Source organism: Paroedura picta, chromosome 1, assembly GCF_049243985.1.
Source record: "Paroedura picta isolate Pp20150507F chromosome 1, Ppicta_v3.0, whole genome shotgun sequence".
In the NCBI taxonomy this organism is placed as follows: Eukaryota; Metazoa; Chordata; class Lepidosauria; order Squamata; family Gekkonidae; genus Paroedura; species Paroedura picta.
The window spans coordinates 62,574,441-62,593,930 of NC_135369.1; the positions used below are offsets into that span (position 1 = coordinate 62,574,441).

The 19,490-nt window shown below is 44.8% G+C and overlaps 1 protein-coding gene across 1 annotated transcript in view; it reads right to left on the reverse strand.

The window, feature by feature from the left end:
- PARP1 (poly(ADP-ribose) polymerase 1) overlaps positions 1-18,611 on the reverse strand; it is a 42,999-nt gene extending 24,388 nt beyond the window's left edge. Inside the window, exons 1-5 of the mRNA XM_077340812.1 lie at positions 18,301-18,611; positions 9,474-9,636; positions 9,166-9,284; positions 8,490-8,704; positions 981-1,077 (exon numbers count right to left, since the gene is read on the reverse strand). Of these exons, the coding sequence (XP_077196927.1) occupies positions 981-1,077; positions 8,490-8,704; positions 9,166-9,284; positions 9,474-9,636; positions 18,301-18,420 (714 nt within the window). The 5' untranslated portion in view covers positions 18,421-18,611. The remainder of the gene's footprint in view (positions 1-980; positions 1,078-8,489; positions 8,705-9,165; positions 9,285-9,473; positions 9,637-18,300) is intronic.
- Positions 18,612-19,490: the final 879 nt, after the last annotated feature.

The window sequence follows — 19,490 nt, forward strand, 5'->3', positions numbered from 1 at the left end:
TCCACTATGCAAACCTCAGGAAGTGGGGTGGGGGAAAAACCTTCCAAAGGTTACCTGCATAACTTAAATTGGTCGACTTAAATTGGTGTAAAGATGGGTTTGCACAACTTTTGACTGTCCAACTCAAATGGAGCTAGTCAGTTGTGTAGAAGATCCACCATAAGGTTGATAAACATCTTGTTTTTTTGCTGCCTACTTGGGATAACAAAGCAGGATGAATATCAAGCACCTGGCAGGCTGCAATGTAGTTTGACTGCCTGGGTCACAAGTTTCTCTAGCCAAGTACAGGGATATATCAGTTCATCACTTAGATAAGTCTATAAGACGATTAATCGTATCTCAAATTTTCTTTAAGAAAAGCACAATGAAAACGCCTAACATGGTAGTGAAAGATGTGTCAACATCTAAGTTTCAAAATCTTTTGGGACAATAGCATACTATCTACCACTGGTAGCTTCCTGATGAATATGATGGAACTATTTCTTCACCAGCTAATAGAATGACAAAGAGTTCTGACTCTCAAAAACGTATGCACCACAAATCTTGTTGCCTCTGAAATGGACTCAAATCTAGCTGTCCTATTGCAGACCAGCACACTACCCTCTGAAACAGCTTTCTTAATGATGACTCTGAACCCAGATATACTCACCTAAATTGTTTCTAATTGACAAAACAGTGAAATGTAAACTGAAAAATCAGAATATTACTTAGCCTTAGAGAGAAACCTATGTTATGTCAGCAATACACACTTGGAACAATCTTACTTTTAGGCAATAACAACCTCCACTTCTGAATGAATCTGTACCAACATCTCAAGCTCCTCTGAATCCTGCTTCCTTGTTGTAATCATGGTAGATTTTGAAAAAGGTTCAGGGCAAAAGTGATGCAGAACAGGTCAGTCTGAGCTGACAGTTCCAAAGATTGTTATCTTAGATACCCCTATAAAAGGAAGATTGCTGGGCAGTCCATAAGAAACCAACCTTCAGCAGCTTCTCCTGCTTGGACTGTTTTTCTTTTTCCTTTTTTGGCTTCTTTTTTGAGATCACATTGCTATCCACCTCATCTCCTTTTCTCTTTCTGAGAAAGAAATACAAGCATAGGTTAAGCAGAGCTACTCAGTTATTTAATCAAGCTTGATGACTTCTGTTACTTTTAATACTTTGCACAATCCATCCTCTGCCTTTTCACAGTTCCACTTTCACTCTTTAGATTCCTTCCTACTGGCTTTTCATACAATCTGTTCAAACATCTTTGGCACCCAAAAATAGTATCAAATTAAAAGCACTTGGAAAAGTTTATTTTTGAACACCCTGAGAAAGAAAGCAATGAATATTAAAAATGTCTCATCAGAGAAGGGCATTGCGACAGACTATTGGTTAATACTTCATAGAATCGCAGAAGCTTTCAGTGACAGGCTGTTCAAATGGAATTTTATGGGGAGCATCAGTTAAGGACAGATGAAGAAGAGATTGTTTAGCCCTGACTGAGGACTGGGAAGGAGGAAAAAGGAATGAGAGTATCACGGAAGACCCCCTTCAAACTAGAAAATGGACAGAGCTTCTAGCCAAGAGGAGTAATCCCTGCCCAGTGAAAAGGGAGATAACTCTTAAAAGAGCTGTGATCCCTGGTCTGTATAGAGAGAAGGATTTGGGGAATTTAAGATTAGCTGTTAGTGAAACCCAGAAACCTATGCTTGTGAGTTAAAGCACAAACTGAAAACAAGCCTCTTTCCTTACAGTTTCAAAGATCTTGTTGAAAAACAAAAACATCTTGACAAGATATTAGCTGAATATAGTGTGACTACAAAGTTATCCCCGTTTTTGTTATTGGTTCACCTCATACATCCTACCCCATTCCAGCTGACTTTCCCCCTTCAAATTAAATTACTTAATTACTAGCAAGAAAGCCCACTGCAACCAGGAATACAATGGGCGCTAGGACCCAGGGGACACCGGGAGGTGCAAATCTCTCTCTGTGTGTCTCTCTCCCTCTTCCTGCATATCTCTCCCTGTGCCTCGCAGCAGGAAGCAGAGCAGGTAATTAGGGCTCGTTCTTAGGAGGGAAGTAGGGCTGGTGTGCAGTCTCTCTCTCTCTCTCTCCCTCTCTCTCTCTCTCTCTCCGTCCGTCCGTCGCAGCAGGGGCGTCTCTCTCTGCGTGTCTCTCTCTCCGTGGCAGCAGGAGCCATAGTAGGAAATTAGGGGTTGTTTTTAGGAGGGAAGCAGGGTTGGTCAGCAGCTTGGGGCAGTTCTCTCTGTGTCTCTCTCTGCCTCCCTCACAGCAGGAGCGATAGGAGGGAATGAGGGCTCATGTTCGGTCTGGCAGAGCTCTGTGTGTTTATCGCTGTCTCTGGTGCTCATGTTGCATTGCTGGCTGCACCCTGATTCGCCCTATTCCAACTTGGACTGCCGGACACGTTCCACCCCCCAGGCTGTTTCATAAATATATAGACGAACCATGGATAAGGATTATGAAACATTGGTCTTGCCTGAAGGTTTCTTCTCTTCAGTGGGGCCAAGTCATCCCAGATTGGTTAGGTCACGCCCTTGCTAGCTCAGGGCTATTCAAATGTAAAGGAATTGTGTGGCTCTTGTGGGTGACCTTTCTGGTTTGTTGCAAGCTCCCTCTGAAATTTACCAGTCCTGGAGGATTCAACAGGGAAGTTATGTAAGTTGAGATTGTAGAAATGACTTGGCTCCTCTGGAATCACATCCGTGATCGGCAGAGAGGTCTAGCTGTCACAGCCTTTTTCACCCCCTGTCCGCCATCTCTTAATGCATTTGCCTTTTTCCTTGTCTTTTTGGGTTTTTTTACTTTTGCTTCTCTTGGGCGGGAAGTGGATGACTTCGCCACACTGAAAAGAAGTCGGGTAAGACCAATATTTCATTCTACTTCAGCAGGGAAAGTCATCCAAGGTTGGTTAGCCATGTCCAAGCTATGTGCTCTAGGGGGTGGGAAGCAAACTATGCCCCTGATACCCCAAATCAATCCTCAACATGCAGGAGAACTCTCTCCTGCTGAAGGAGTCTACCAGAAGCTGGAAAACCTTGGGTGGAGGTTCCATGCCCCTGGATACAGATCCTGCCTGCTCAGCCACTTCACTTGTACGTTGGCGATTCCTGAGGTGTTCTGCTCGGAGCCCTGCTAGAATCACCTTTACCCACTGTAACAGCTTTGTCATTTCCTTGAGGAGTGTTTCTGATCTTGTTCTGCCTTGGCGGTTGATGTGCGCCCTGGTAGACATGTTGCCGGTTTGCACCAGAATGTGGCGGTTCTTAAGGAATCAGTGATAGGCCTTTACTGGATTCAGATGCCTCTTGGGAATATTGATCAGAAAGCCATGACCATTCAGCAAGGTGATGGTCCATGCTGTCACCCTCTCTGCCGTAGGGAGGTCTAGAGCCTGGATCATGAGATCATTGAGATATGGATAAACGTGCTTGCCTGCTGAGCCCTTAGGCTTCCACGCCTGTTCTTTGGTCTTCATGGCTGCCTTGTGGGCCAGACCACACCCCTACTTTTTCTGGGCAACCTCCCCCATCCCAGGCTCCTGCTCATGTGCCACAGTCTCAGAGAGCTCTCACCCGAGGAGCACGATGGTTAAATCCTCCTGCAAGGCAGAGGACTTTGTCTCGGAACACTCACTCAGCAGGGCTGCCAACTGCAGACCAGCACACTCCACAGACAGCTTCCCTTGCCCAGAAGCCTTGGGCAGGGACTACCAAGTTGTCTCTAGAGTCCATCTATAACTGGATCCCGACACCTCCTGGCTGGGATGTGGCCTCTGCAATTATCTTTTTCTTTGGATTCTTGAATTTCCTTTACATGTAGAAATTGTAGGGAAGGTAGTATCTAACCTATCTAGAACTAATGAGTGAAGCTAGCCACAAGCCTAACTACCTGAGTGGAGGGCTTTCCAAAACCGGAAAAGCCAGTCCTCGGTCACCCAGTAGACCCACACAATTCATTTACATTTGAATAGCCCTAGCTGAGTGAGCAGAGGCATGGCCTATCCATCCTTGGATAATTTCCCCCATTGAAGTGGAATATAACAGGAGATTTTTTTTGTTCCTTCAACTCCCAGGACTGGGTGAGTATCAAACGATATCAAAATCTATAATAACATGACCGGGTGGGGCAGTCATAGGCCAACAAATAAGAGAAAAATAGATGCAAGGGTTGCTCAGCAAGCAGCAAGAAACAAAGGGAAAATTTTGTGTGTGTGTGAGAGCAGAAGCCAAGATTGTCATAGGGGTCATCTGGGTTTGCACTAACTCTGTCCTTTGTGCTTGCAGTTACTGATGTCTACTACTGGGACTGACCTGATTAGGAATAATTTACATGGACTCCCTGTCCATGAGAGCTCATAAACACGAGAGAGCTCATAAACAGAAGAATAAAGGCCAATTTAGACATTCCAAACCTTCATCATACAATGAATATCAGTAATGCATCATGTAACATGTGATCTATAACTGATATCACCCTAATTTCCTAGCGGTAATGTCCTTCATAAATAGCAGTGTGTTTTTCAGTCATTATGATTACAGCAGCCAGATAATATTATGAATATATAACTGCATACCCAGGAGAGACAGGGTGCTTTCTATTACAAAGATTTCAAACACCTAATCTAGTTCTAAGACGTTTGGTATCTGTCAAGCTTACAGAACTGCCAACTGCTGGAGTCTTCCATCTCTGTACCTGATGGTGGTCTGCATCAGATTTACAATGTGTAACTTTTACTCCTGGCTACTGCATCTCTGCTGGCTAAAGAGAAGGACAGTAGCTCAAATAAACTGGGGCTATTCCACCTTGTCTTGGGTGCAAACAGCTGCCTATCAGATATAGACCAGGACATTAGCAACTCTCATTACATCTCTGTCGCATCTGCAGTGTTTAACAGCTACATGAGCAAAAGCTAAGAGCCTCAGGCATACAGCGACAAATTTGACTGTGCCACCAATCCAAGCTATTTTCCACAGTGGCCTTACTGTCATGTTGCATTACTATAGTATTTTGACACACATAAATTGTCTCTCTTGAAAGCAGAAACGAAGGACACATGAATCAGGATTTACATAGTCAAACCATGATGCTCTAGCAAGTCACCTACCAAGCTTCTGTTTCATCTACTATCTCAAGGAAAGCAAATCAAAAGCCTCAAATAGATAAACACAGAGAAGCAAACATGCAAATCTGATCCCTCTTGCCAAAGGAAACAGCTGACAAGTATAAACATAGCAAAGCAGCAGTGAGGGTTGGTCATCTTTCACAAACACACCACAGCACACAGTTTGCTAAACCACGCCAGGTTTTTCAAATGCATGTGTCTAGATCTCATGACTGTGGTATTCCTTTGGTTTACCTTCTGAAAATAACTACTTTGGTTTTAATTTAATTTAAAAAATTAAATCATGTTCTTTGAAAAGTTTTTAAAGAATTTTTAAGCATCCCCATAGTACTATGTTCTACAACTTTCCAATCTCTGGTATTTTAACTACTGAAACTTGAACTAATTATCTGCCTGTGCTTGAAGGCCTAGGAAAAAAACCATATGAAGTCTGTATTGCGCTGCTGGTTTTCAGTGTACAGGACTACTTGCATTGGAGAGGAGGGCAACCTGCTTAACACTGATGAAGGTTAACCTGCTTAACACTCTGACTTTCAAAAGTTTATATGCAGAAAATCTTTTTGGTCTCTAAGGTGCTGCTGTACTTAAATCTAGCTGTTCTACTGCAGATTAACACGGCTACACTCTGGAACTGCTTAATACTGTGAACTACATGAAGATCTTATTAGCTATAGGTATCATATTTTAGGTACATTAACAATTATACAAAACTGGAATATGAAAAACTACCACTGCTTTCTGTGAAGACTGCACTGTCATTTGTGAACTTCAAAGAGAAAGAGATGCAGCTTTAGAAATAACAAAAATTCATAAAATTTCAATAACATTTATATGTGACTTCCTTGACATGATGAGTTTGGCTACATTTTTAACAACTAGGATGCAATCATGTGGGGCTTGTTATTTTCTTAATACACATATATGCCCACAACACTGTCTCATGATTTTACCAGGGGTCAATGAGATTTATGCAAGAATCCCAGGAAACATATATTCGTTTGGCCTCTTATTTAAATATTATGCAATAATCCTACATTTCCTATTAGTAAATTAAGACAATTTAAGGTTGGGCCATACTGAAAGACAGTTCTACAAATCAGGATGGGTCTCACTTGGTGATGGAAATTTCCCTCTCTACAGTATTATTGAAGACACTGGGGACCTCAAACAGGGGATATGCCAGCAGCAGGGGCCAGGCACCTTACCCCATTTCTACCAAGATAACTGGCAGATAAAAGGGATTACCAGCCTCCTGCTGTGCAGTAATATCTGCAAATGACCAGCTCAGTGTGACTGTGTGCCCTGGGAAACCGAGTCTCATCTGGCCTGGGTTGGAACTTGCCCCTCTGTGCAGGTGATCATCAACAAAGAGGTTGTTGAGAGGCACCTGGCTGCACTGGATGAGTTCAAATCTCCTGGGCTGGATGGTGTGCACCTGTGAATGTTCAAAGAACTTTCTGAGGACCTTGCAGAACAACTGTCCATAATCAGGCCTCTTGGAAGTCTGGAGAGGTGCCAGAAGATTGGAGGAGAGTGAACGTTTATTTATTTATTTATTATATTTATCCCAATCTTCAAAAAATGGGAGGAGAGAAGATCTGGCCAGTGAGTCTGACCTCAGTTGCAGGGAAGATAATGCAGCAGATTTTAAAGGGTGCAATCTGCAAACATCTGAAGGGCAATTTGTTGATTCGGGGATGTCAGCACAGATTTGTCTCCCAACTTGTCCTGCCAAACCAACCTGGTTTCCTTCTTTGACCAAGTGACGGCCTTTTTAAATCATGGAAACACTGTTGATGTTGTTGATCTGGATTTCAGTAAGACTTTTTACAAGGTTCCCCAAGATGTTCTGATGGGTAAACAGGAGGACAGCAGACTGGATTTTCAGGCGGTCAGGAAACTGGTTAGAAAACTGCACTCAGAGTAGTTGACAATGACATTTCATGGGACTGGAGGGAGGTGAGTAATGGGGTACTTATCAACATTTTTATCAATGATCTGGATGAGGGAGTGGAAGGATTCATTAAATGTGTAGGTGACACTAAATTGGAAGGAGTAAGCAAATACACTGGAAAATAGAGTTCAATGAGATCTGAGCATGCTGGAAAAGTGGGCAAATGAGAACAAGGTGTAATTCAGTAAGAGAAGTAGAGTTCTATACCTGGGTCACAAAAATGAAAAGCATACATACTGGATGGGAGATACACTTCTGGGAAGTAGTGTGTGTGAACAAGATTTTGGGTTATTTGTGGACTGTAAGCTAAATATGAGCAGATAGTGTGATGCAGCACTAAAGAAGGTGAATATAATATTGGGCTGTATGAACTGAGACATCACATCAGCACCACAAGATGTCACAATCCTGTTGTATACTGCGGGGGTCATCAATCCCTGGTCCGCGGCCCGGAAGGCCACGGTACCGGGCCGCCGGCAGCCGCGCCTGCCTCCCCCCCCACAGCGAGAAGGAAGGGAAGAGGCATGCGCGGCCACCAGCGACACAAACGCGCATGCGCGCAGTTGCAGCACATGCGCATTTGCGCCCCTGGTGGCGAAAACGCGCATGTGCGGCAACTGCGCATGCACGTTTGCACGCAGCTGCCGCGCGTGGCACCCGGACTGTTGGCTCTCCCCTCACCCCCGGAGGCGGTCCCTGACCTCAGAAAGGTTGGGGTCCACTGGTATACTGTATTGGTCCACAGACCACACCAAGAGAACTGTGTGCCGTTCCGGAGGCCTCACTTCAAATAGAACATGGACAAAATTGAGAGGGTATGGGGGAAAGGGATGAGTATGATCTAGGATCTGGGGACCAAGCCCTATGAGAAAAGGCTGAGGGACTTGGGAATGTTCAGCCTGGAGGCGGTTGAGAAGAGACATGATTGCTGTCTTTAAGTATTTGAAAGCCTGTCAGATAGAAGGCGGCAAGGGGTGGTTCCTGTTGGCAGCAGAGGTCAGGACCCCCAAGTTATAGTTTTAAACTATGTGTAGAATGATACCAACTAGATATCAGGACATTTCATAGTGAAAGTAGTTCAGCAGTGGAATCTGTAACCTAAGGAGGTGGTGAGCTCCCCATCGCTGGCAGTTTTCAAACAGTGGCTGGACCAATACTTGTCCTGGATGGTTTAGGCTGATCCTGCGTTGAGCAGGGGATTGGACTAGATGGCCTGTATGGCTCCTTCCAACTCTATGATTCTGTGATTCCTGGAAGCCTTGCCTGAACTTGATGACCCCCTGGCTGCCAGCTCCTAGAATGCCCTGCCAGTCTCTTGAGTATTTACTTCTGGACACCAGTATTTGCAGCAGTCCAACCCGCAGCTCCCAGAACCACTCTGCAATAGTGCAGGCTCCTTCTTACCCGTCGTTCTTGACACCTGGCAGCTGCTTCTTCAGAGTCTCTTTATCTTCAGCATTCAGCAACCCAAAGCCTAGTAGCTGAGGAGCACTAAAAGTAGGGAGAAAACCCAGATCCGCTCTGCGGCTGACAAAACACGTTGGGTGGTACCAATTGTCTATCATTCCCAGTTGGGGCTTTTCTGGGTGCACCATCTTCTTTGAAATCCTAATCTGGCCCTGAAAAAAGAAAATAAATCAAGCAGTTATATGTATTGACATTTCAAGAAAGACGTTAATGCACAAATTAATAACTTTTGTTGTTCTAGAACATATCCTATGTTCTAGATCAGGGGTAGTCAAACTGCGGCCCTCCAGATGTCCGTGAACTACAATTCCCAGGAGCCCCTGCCAGCATTCGCTGGCAGGGGGCTCCTGGGAATTGTAGTCCACGGACATCTGGAGGGCCGCAGTTTGACTACCCCTGTTCTAGATTGTAGAGTCAGAGGCACCAAAGACATTTAAAATCTGGGAAGCTTATTCCAACCTTTTAACCTGAGGAAATGGTAGGCTATAATATCTATTTTTCTGAAAACAGACAAGACAAATACAATGCCTATAGATAAACCTCCAATTAGGTGTCTGTGTTAAAACCCAAGCAATTCACTGGAGAGTTAAAAGAAGAAGAAATAACTGCTTACCTTTTCTATTTTCATTTCACAGCCTTTGCAGGTACTTCTGTTGGATTTTGCATATTCCGCAGCAAAATCATTTAAACTTTTTTCAGCTTTGCTGCCTCCTTCTTGATCACCACCTTTACCTGGAGAAGAAGAAACAGCGCCAAGGTTTGATTTAAGACATGGCATCCTCTAGTGCAGGGGTAGTCAAACTGCGGCCCTCCAGATGTCCATGGACTACAATTCCCTTCTGGGAATTGTATATTATCTATTATATTAAAGCTGATGAAGGAATTGGACCTATGTTTGACCATCACTAGTGCTTTGCCTACCTGCTGCAGCGCCACCGGTCTCTATGGATTTCTTAATTTTCTCTTGATCATCCCATCGCAGTTCAGAGAAGCCATCTACATCAGTGTGCGAAACAAGACGAGCCCGCTTCCAGAAGCAGGAGTAATGGTGCCAGTGGGGTACTTTGCCATCAAACATGGGGGACTAGAAAGACAGAGAATGCTCAGAATAAGCACATCACACATAGTATTCAAACAGCTCAAATTACAGTTCAGCATATAGAGCCTTTATTAATGAGAGTTACAACCTGACCTCACCAGTTTATAGTAGGATTGTGTGCGGTGGCGACTGAATCAGCTGTTCCAGGCCAATGCAGGGGGGGGGGAGGCGCCTGCGTGTGTGCACCGACTGATGCACTGGCACCCATGCCTTCCCCCTCCACAGGACGGCGCTGGCTGTGTCGGCATGGAACGACCGATTTGGATGCCGCCACACACAACCCTAGTTTACAGCATTACATAACATGTTTTCTTATAATCTTGGCCACATTTATTTATCCTTAAACATAATTCAAGTCCTGTGTTCACCAAGGAAGTATTCATAAATGCTAGCCCACCACTATGTATTATGGCTCAGTTTCTCAGTTCTTGATAATGTATTGCTGAACAGGTGATTTAACAGTACTGAACTATTGTCACCAAGGGCCAGGTCACACATTTGCTAACCTAGAAATCCCATATTCACACTAGGTACATACTGCAACAGCTTTATTGGGCAAATGAACATGCAAACATATGCATACCAATTTCAATCCTATCCCAAAATGGGACAGAAGGGTAAAGGATTTGCTAAAAAATCTGCAAGGTCCTACACACATTACATTGTCTGAGCAGCAGGATTCTTCTCTTTCATCCCACTCTTCTTACTAGAAAACTCAGGGAGGTATTCAGTGTGCCCTACTCTCCTGTTTAACCCTGCCAGCACCGTGATGTAAGTTACAGACTAGGAAAGCATGACTCACCTGGTGAGCTTCAGGATTAAATGTGTATTTGGGCTCAGATCACTCCAGTCTACTCAATACGTTACCCACTATACCACACAGTCTCCATATAGGGGGTAATTCAAGCTGCCTGGTGACTCAGTAGTTCAGCCTGAAGTACTTGATTTGTAATGGCTCTCATAGCCAATCTTTTCATTGCATTTGGGCCACCAAATAAGAATATAAGCTGTGCCAATGGCCCATCCAGTCCAACACTGTTTCACACAGTGGCCAAAACCCAGGTGTTAGCAGGAGGGCCACCAGCAGGGCTAGAACTCCAGAAGCCTTTCCACTGTGGCCCCTCAAGCACCAAGAATACAGAGCATCATTGTCCCATCTATACCAGAAGCAACCAATTCCACAATAATTATTCTTTGGGTGATGCCCAAGGAAGTATGAAATCTGACACATTAAACTAAGGAGACAGCAGAAGTACAGACATCCATAAATTAGGTGCTGGGAAGGCCTGACTAATCCATTCTCAGGCTACAGGGAAAGTGGCCCTCACTAGAAATTTGTTATCGTGTCACTGGAGATCTCATTTTACTTTACTTTTACTTATATAACATTTTGTAGAAAGACAACACTAATGGGACTCTGTGTTTATAACCTGCTATATTGTTCAGTGAAGGAGCCTAGCATCATCTTGACACAACATTGCAGTAAGGATTCTTACTTTTAGTGCCATGAACAAGCAGACCACAATGCAATTAAGAGGCTATTACCTCAGGATATTTGCTTCAACCTCCAGCAGGAGCACATGCATTTCAAGGTCTCCAGGAGTCAGAGTAATGATGGCAAAAGATCTCCTGAGTAACTACAGTCAACAATGCATTATGTGTGATCAGAATTCACTGAGAACAAGTAATGCCTAAAGCTCTATGAAACATGCCCTCTCCTATTCCAGGCCCTTGACACACTACAAGAAGGAACATAATCTCATTTAGCTGATAATGACTCTACAGCAGAAGCCACGTTTCTGTCACAAAGGGCCTGAAGTATTGTTCATAGCACTGCTGAATGAAGAGGCATATTTTGTCCTTATTGCAGGCATTTCAAATGATCTAAATAGCTGAAGAAAGAGCAGCAAGCTCTTTGTGACATTGCTTCCCATGTAACAGCTGCTTTGTTCCTCCTTCAAGCCCCTACTCAATAATGCCATAGGATTAAAACCAGCCTTTCTCAACCTTTTTTACCTTTGAGAAACCCCTAAAACATTCTTCGGGCTTCAAGAAACCCCAGAAGTGGCGCAATCATGCAGAATATGGTTGGGAAGCATAGCTGTGTACATGACCACCAAGGGCTCCTCCCCTTCCCAGCACCTCCAGGCCCATCACTGGCCATTTTGGGGGGGGGGGGTTCAATATGACTATATATGTTCATATCGCCTGGTAAATTAACAAATTTTAAAAATTGGTAAAAATTCACTCCCACCCCTTTGGGAAACCCTTCCAGGACCATCATGAAACCCTGATTGAGAAAGCCTGGATTAAACTATCCCCCATACCTAGAGCACAACTAGCTAACTGTTCTGAGTCTGGGGAATTCTTTAAACAAAGGAATTCCTGCCTTTTCTTACTTTAAACAGTAATTTCTCTTTTTCCACTGCTATTCCTTTAAGAAATTTAACACACAACCGAGTTAATATAAAATCATTTTACTGGACTTCCATCACATCAACGAACTCACGCCCAGCACAATTGTTTAGGGTAGTTTGGTCATTCATTACCATCAAAGAAGGGGACCAAAACAGAAACAAACTGGAAACCAGCTGTGAGGCATTTGCAAACTACTTTGGGGACAAGGTTTTGCCACTTGCCATGACCTTCCGCCATCTTTAGACACAGAAAAGGAACTAGAGGCCCTTTGGCCATCTTTGGAGGAAATGCTAAATGGTTTCAGATGGCTCTCACTGACTGAAGTGGGCAGGATACTAACTTCGACAAGGCCAACCACATGCTCCCTAGACCTCTGCCCCTCATCAAAAGGAGAGATAGGAGGATAGGGGCTTCCCTTCAGGAGATAATCAATCTTTCCTTCTTAACTGGATAATTCCTGGAGGAACTGAAGGAGGCAGTGGTGAGGCCTTTGCTGAAGAAACCATCTCTGGAACCACCAATTACTGCCCCATGTTGCATCTAGATTTTTAGGGAAGGTGGTGGAAAGTTGCTGCAGACCAATCGACAACCTTTCTGGATGAAGCTCCGATCCTAGACCCAGCCCAGTTGGGCTTCCAGCCTGGCCATGAGATTGAAGCAGCACTGGTCACCCTGATGGATGACCTTTGTCACAAGCTAGATTGAGACGAGTGAGGGCTGTTAATATTAGTCACTCTCTTGGCAGTATTTCGTACAGTTGACCAAGAGCAACTAGCTCACTGCCTCACCGACAAAGGATACAAGCCCTCCAATGGCTGACCTCTTTTCTCTGGGGTTACGGGCAGAGGGTGGCTATTGGGGAAAACCAATTGCAATGCTATCGACTTCCCTGTGGAGTACTACAAGGAGCATTCTCTCCCCAATCGTATTCAATATCTTTATGTGTCTTCTTGCCAAGCTGGTACAGAAGTTTGGACTGTGATGACATCCAGTTCTTCTTCCTGAAGGATGGATTCAAATGTGTAGCCATGTTGGTGTGAAGTAGCACAATAAAATCAGAATCCAGTAGCACCTTTAAGACCAACAAAGTTTTATTTCTCATATGTTTTTGAGAACTACAACTGAATTCAAGGGGTCTGATTGGCAGGTTTAACAAAGAATTATCATATGGCTGCATTTGGATGCTGTGACAGTTTACTAATTTAACAGGATTAACATTTGCTTATATATTTCCATTGTCGTGATGGTCAGTTCATAGTTTGACAAAGAGTGCTTGCACTTGAAAGCTCACACCTTGAATAAATCTTTATTGGTCTTAAAGGTCCTACTGGACTCTGATTTTCCTGAAGGATGGTCACCCTGATTCACCCGCCTCATTAGCCAGCAGTGACTGGTTGGCTCAAGCAGAGCTGTCTGAAACTCAATCCTTCAAAGGCGGAGGTCCTATAGTTCAGTAGGAATGGACCTGGTGAGGAAGCATGACTGTCCTACATTCAAGATGAGGACAATGAAGCAACTCCATCAATCCAGAGCCCAGAGGCACCTGCCGCCACCAACTATATCTCGCAGGTGGAGGGGGGAAGAATTCAAATCTTGGCACAGCAAACAATGTTCAACTGCTGAGTCGTGGAGTTGAAATGTTCTAATTCCAAGTGTTGTGTTAAATATTTTATTGCTACAAAATCCACCGTGTGAAATATTATATGTTCCCAATGATGATGTTCCTTGTAACATACCATGAAAATTAAACTGTAAACCACCCTGAGCTGAAAGGGAAAACAATATATATAAATATAATAAATAAATGATCTACTGGGGGATTTGAGGAAAGTAAAGCCATACACAGGATTTAATTTCTGACACTTCTCCACATCTGACCAAGCAAACTACATAAAACACTGCACCAACTTTTCTTAAAGCATTTGTGTATCAAATTATGGGTTAATCTGAACCACAGCCCATGTCAAAGTCGGAGAAGGATTTCTTTCTCGGCTTAAGTCCCCACATATTTATTATATGCAAAAAGAAATTCTTATATCAAAAGCTATGAATGGCTGCTAAGCAGTTTTAGAAAAACCACGCAATCTGCTGCAGCAAGGACTCCCAAACCATGGGAGTTCGCAGAAAAATCCACTTATGTCACCCACCCCAAAATTTCAAGAGCGTGCAGGCACTGGAAAGAAAGAGTGATCAGAATACTGAGGTTGCCACGGGAATCCCAATTGCTACATAAAAGTATGGAGGCTATGGCCACCGGAAGTAGGCAAGAAGGGGCAGCTGAGCCAACTTCAATTTGCCTCCTTTACTTGCATACCTTTCCTCCTTTCACCAGTGGGAATAGAAAGGGAAGCAGAGCAGGGGAGGAATGATCAGGCAGGTGGGAAAGAGAGAGCAAGCAGTGGGGCATGAGGGAAGGACACAAAGCCAAAAGGTGGAAGGAAAGTGCAACTGGGCATCAGGCAGGATTGGTGGGGGAACAGCAGCTCCTCTCCTTGTAATATTAATGCTACATTATGACAGATACTGAATTATTCAGGTTTCTTTCCACCAGAAGAATATATTCTTCATTTAGATTTATGTGACCAAATCAACTTCTCAGAAGGATGGCACTCGACTCAAGTATCACATTCTGAATCTCAGAACAAAGAGAAGACACTTCCACTTGAAAAAGTGAAAAGGGGAACCCTGGATTTTCTTGACCTTCCCATTTCAGATGCTGTCTCATTGTGATGCATGTCATACCATACTTGAAAGGCTCCTGGCCTTCACAAGTAACTTTGCAGAGAATGTAGATGCTGCCAATCAGGGGGAGCATATCAGTTCTGCAGTTAAAGCTGCGGCTAGATGGACATCATGGCAGTAGCAAGAATACAAATTAGATCAGTATGATGTTATCATCAGATTTAACTGAATGTTCAGGTGGGTAACCGTGCTTGTCTAAGGTAGCAGAACAGAGTTTGAGTCCAATGGCACCTTCCAGACAAAGTTTTATTCAAGTGGAAGCACACTTCCCACCTTCTCCTTCCAATGGCTCTCTGTGTTGCCCCTGAAATCCTGTTCCTGGGGGGACTCCCTTCTCTTCTAGGACTGCAAACCTCTTGGGCTTCCGCAAGAGGAACAAAGGTAGACAAATTGCCACATATTCAACTATTTAAGGTGAAAATCAAGTTTAAAGATGATTTCATTGACAAAACAAGGCATTCTTTATATTTTGTTAATAAGTCTAACTCGCTTAAGCAAACCTGATGTACCAATAAAGGACAGGCAGATGGGTTCCTCCCTAATCTTCTCTCACTCTGTGCTAATACCTGAATCCTCTCAGACAAGTTACTTAAGGGAAAAGTATAAACTAACCTTTTGTTACATTAGATGGATCTCTTCTCAGTACACAGATATCTATAGCTTTTTAACACCACACAATAGCAACTACTGATTTGTGCATGTGTTTTAGTAGAGATTCCTTCTCAGTGGCAAAGCAGGAACAACTGGGCACTCTATCAAGTGTCTGAGGAGCTAAGGATCTCTCTGGAGGACCCCAGAAAGGCAGTACTTTCTCTCACTAATGCAAAGACTCCCTGCTCCTCTACTATTCAGTTCAGGGTTCAGCAGGAAGACACAGTTTTAAATCAAAGGAAACTCCAGATCATGTGATGAATTGCTATGTCAAAACCTGAGCTTACTAGTTACAGCCATGATCCCCCCCTCAGACAAAGACATTAAAAATCAATGGAAAAAGATAAAGATGTGAATATATACTTCCATGAGTAAAATAATGATTCATGTGCCTGTTGAAAGGTCAAACTGTAGCTAAAAACAGATTCAGTTTGCTTAGGCACTGTTGTATGTAACAAAAGATTTAGGTCAACAAGAAATCAATCTTAGAAACAAGTCTGTTACGATGATTCTTTATAATAAACTAAAGAATACAAGTGAAGTAGCAGGTATAGCTCAACAGTAAAAGAGAAAACTCCTTCCTGCTCCCTCAAAAGCACATTTTTAACCACTAACTCTTCCCATCTTTAACAATGAATACATTTAGAAAAGTCTGATATAAACACCCATGAGAAAATGCATGCAACTTAATTCTCTAATGCAGAATTATAGTTTTACTAACTGTTGTGAACATGGAAATGACACAACTGAAAATGTTCAGAGATTCCTATTAAAAACAAGGAATAGTAATGAACAAAGTTGCAAAAATGATTCAACATACTCTCACAGTCTGTGGAAGATTTGTAGCAATACCCAATGAATTCCAGTTTGTAACCCATAGAAGAGAGCTCTAGCACATCAGAGATTATATTATAATGATGATGATAGTCTTTAAAATGCCACAAAGAGCCTTATTTTCACTTCATTTGAAAAGTTCTTGAAAGATTAAAACCATTCTGCTTCCCATATGTCAATGTGAACCAAGCACAAGACAGAACACCAAGACATAACTCTGGGTTTAAGTAATAGTCAGTCACTATGAAAGGCACTACTAAAAATCATTAAAGGTAAAGGTATCCCCTGTGCAAGCACCGGGTCATGTCTGACCCTTGGGGTGATGCCCTCTAGCGTTTTCATGGCAGACTCAATACGGGGTGGTTTGCCAGTGCCTTCCCCAGTCATTACCGTTTACCCCCCAGCAAGCTGAGTACTCATTTTACCGACCTCGGAAGGATGGAAGGCTGAGTCAACTTTGAGCCTACTATTCATATCAGGATTGCTCTGACAACTGAGCACCACCATAGCTCTCAACAGTAGCCTCTGAAGTGCCAGCACCAAGGCAGAGAGGGCAATACATTCCCTTGATGCTGCCTCCTGGCACTGGGATCCAGAGGTTTGCTGTCTCTGAATGCTGAGGTTCCCTCTAGTCACTGCGGCTACTAGCCACTGATAACTCTGTTCTCAACAGGAGAGCAGAGGAATGCCAGGAGCACCTACTTGTAAAGGAGGATGATTGTCATTCCTGCAATTCTAAAAGGTTTCCCCCTTGACAATATTCATATTCAAACATCAGATGTTCAAATGAACAGTGACATCATAATATTTGTTCCAGAGAAATTCAAAAATATGTAAAAACAAAGACAAAAATATGTGGCCAAGGCACGCCCCCCCCGCCCATGTCACACTTCTGTCTAAAACTGAATATGTTTTCCAATGTAAAATATGCAGACTTCTGCCAGAGACACCAAAAGTGCACAACAACACCAATGAACATCCCTAAGGAAGTGTAGCTAATGGTGGCTCTTTGTAACTGTTGCCTCTGTATCCTTACTTGCAGCTGGTACCAAATGCAGTTGCTTTCAGCATGACCTACCTCAACACTCCTGAAAGCTCCTTACAAGAATGGATTACTGTTTAATAAATACTGAGGTATAGGAGAGAACATTTCCTTAACCAGTGCTTACTCATGTAATTACTGCAGCTTTCAAACCATTAGAGCAGGGGTAGTCAAACTGCGGCCCTCCAGATGTCCATGGACTACTATTCCCAGGAGCCCCCTGCCAGCAAATGCTGGCAGGGGGCTCCTGGGAATGGTAGTCCATGGACATCTGGAGGGCCGCAGTTTGACTACCCCTGCATTAGAGAAATAAAAAAGATTACTCACTAAGAATCCCGCTATTTATCAACCGTTCTATGTCACATTTTTGTCAGATGCACTTTAAAGATACTGGTTTACTCTTATAGAAACCAGTTACAAATAGGGGGGGGGGGCAATATGCACTTCACTATCCATGAAGCCTCAAGGAAAGTTCAGGTCTCAAAATTATCAACCGACTTCACTGGGGTTACGAAGAACAGCATGTTCTATGGACGAAGTTTCTAGCCCTCAAGCGTGAAGGGAGGTGTTTGGAAACATAACCTTTAAAAGAGGCATATTACACTGCAGGGGACGGCAGCAAAAGCTTAGTGGCGGAGGGGGTGCGGCCGGCCGGCTGCGCCTCGGACCCCACAAAGGCGCCCCATGCCCTCGGGGAGGCAGCGCTTCCTGGTCGCGAACCGTCTGCACCACATGGCCAGGCGGAACCGGGTCGGGGTAAGCCCAGCAGGGCTGTTGCTGCCGCTCCTGGGTGTCAGGAACAAAAGGTGGCGGCGGCGGCAGCAGCCGCCCTGCGGCGCCGACAGGGGATGCTCCGAGCCCCGCTTGCAAAAGGCGGCGGTCGCTGCAGGCAACGTGGCGCGCGGGGCTGGAAGCCGTGGCCGAGGGGTGGGAAGGCAGCCCCCGGCCCCTGCCTACGGTACCTGCACCATGATGGCCAGGCGCAGCGAATCCTTGGCGATGTTGTCTCCGCATTTCTTGCAGGAAGCGCGGCCGCTCTTGGCGTACTCGGCCCGGTACAGCTTCTCTGCAGGCTCCGCCATGACCACGCCGCCGGCCCCCCCGGGACGCTGCGCGCGGAGGCTCGGGAGGATGAGGCGGAGGCGGCAGCAGCAGAGCGCAGTATTGGCGCCAAGCACTGGCCGGATCGCTACAGAGCCAGCCTCCTGCCTTCGCGGAGGAGAGCATCGAGCGATCGACCCGCAGCCGAACAGGGCTCCGCTCTCACGCGACCGGCGATCGATTAGCCGAGTCGGGGAGCTCCTGTGCCAAGCTCCCCGGAGCGGCCCTGAGGCAGCACCAATGAGGAGCAGCAGTCATGGCGTTGGGCGCGCAGCGCTGGAGGGGAGGGGGCCTGTTGAGGGAGCCCGGGGGGTCACGTGCTCAAGGTGCGGGCTCTAATCTGTCTCCCGCCGGTAAAGACGGAGAGTGGTGCATTTCTTGTCAGCAGCACATGCTTGCCTCCTTGGTACTAACTGAGGGGAAATTGCCCTTCTACACTTAATTAAATTATATTAACTGAATGGGACTTCTTGCCGGATCCCAAGACCATGCCAGTTAATCACCTGAGAAGAGCCCTGCTGGGTCAAACAGTTAAGCAAACAAGCTGTTTCACCTTGTGGCCCACCATTAACTGGGGCAATAAATGGGGCATAGAAGTCAAGGCCTTCTTCTGATGTGGCTTTCTAGTGCTAGTATTCAGAAGACTGAATATGGAGGTTCTCTTTAGTCAACATTGGTAGTAGCCCAGCTCGTTTGAGAGTTTGGATTGGGATGTCATCAATATGCCAATGGGACCCTGGTCTACATCCTAGTGAACAGCCACACAGAGTCATTCGCCAGATGCCTGGAAGCAGTGATGGGATGGATCAAGCAGAGTCATCTGAAACTCAGCCCTTCCAATACAGCGGTCCTGTGGCTGGGTAGAAAAGTACCAGGCAAGGAAGCATGCCAACCATGTCCGGATAGTGCATAGCCTATAGCAGTGCATTAAATCAGGAATTTGCGTGTGATCTTCAACACTGCACTCACAATGGAGGTACAGATCACAAGAGTAGCATGGCTGGCATTTTCCACTTTTGCCAAACTACTAGCATCCTACCTGGCCCCAGAG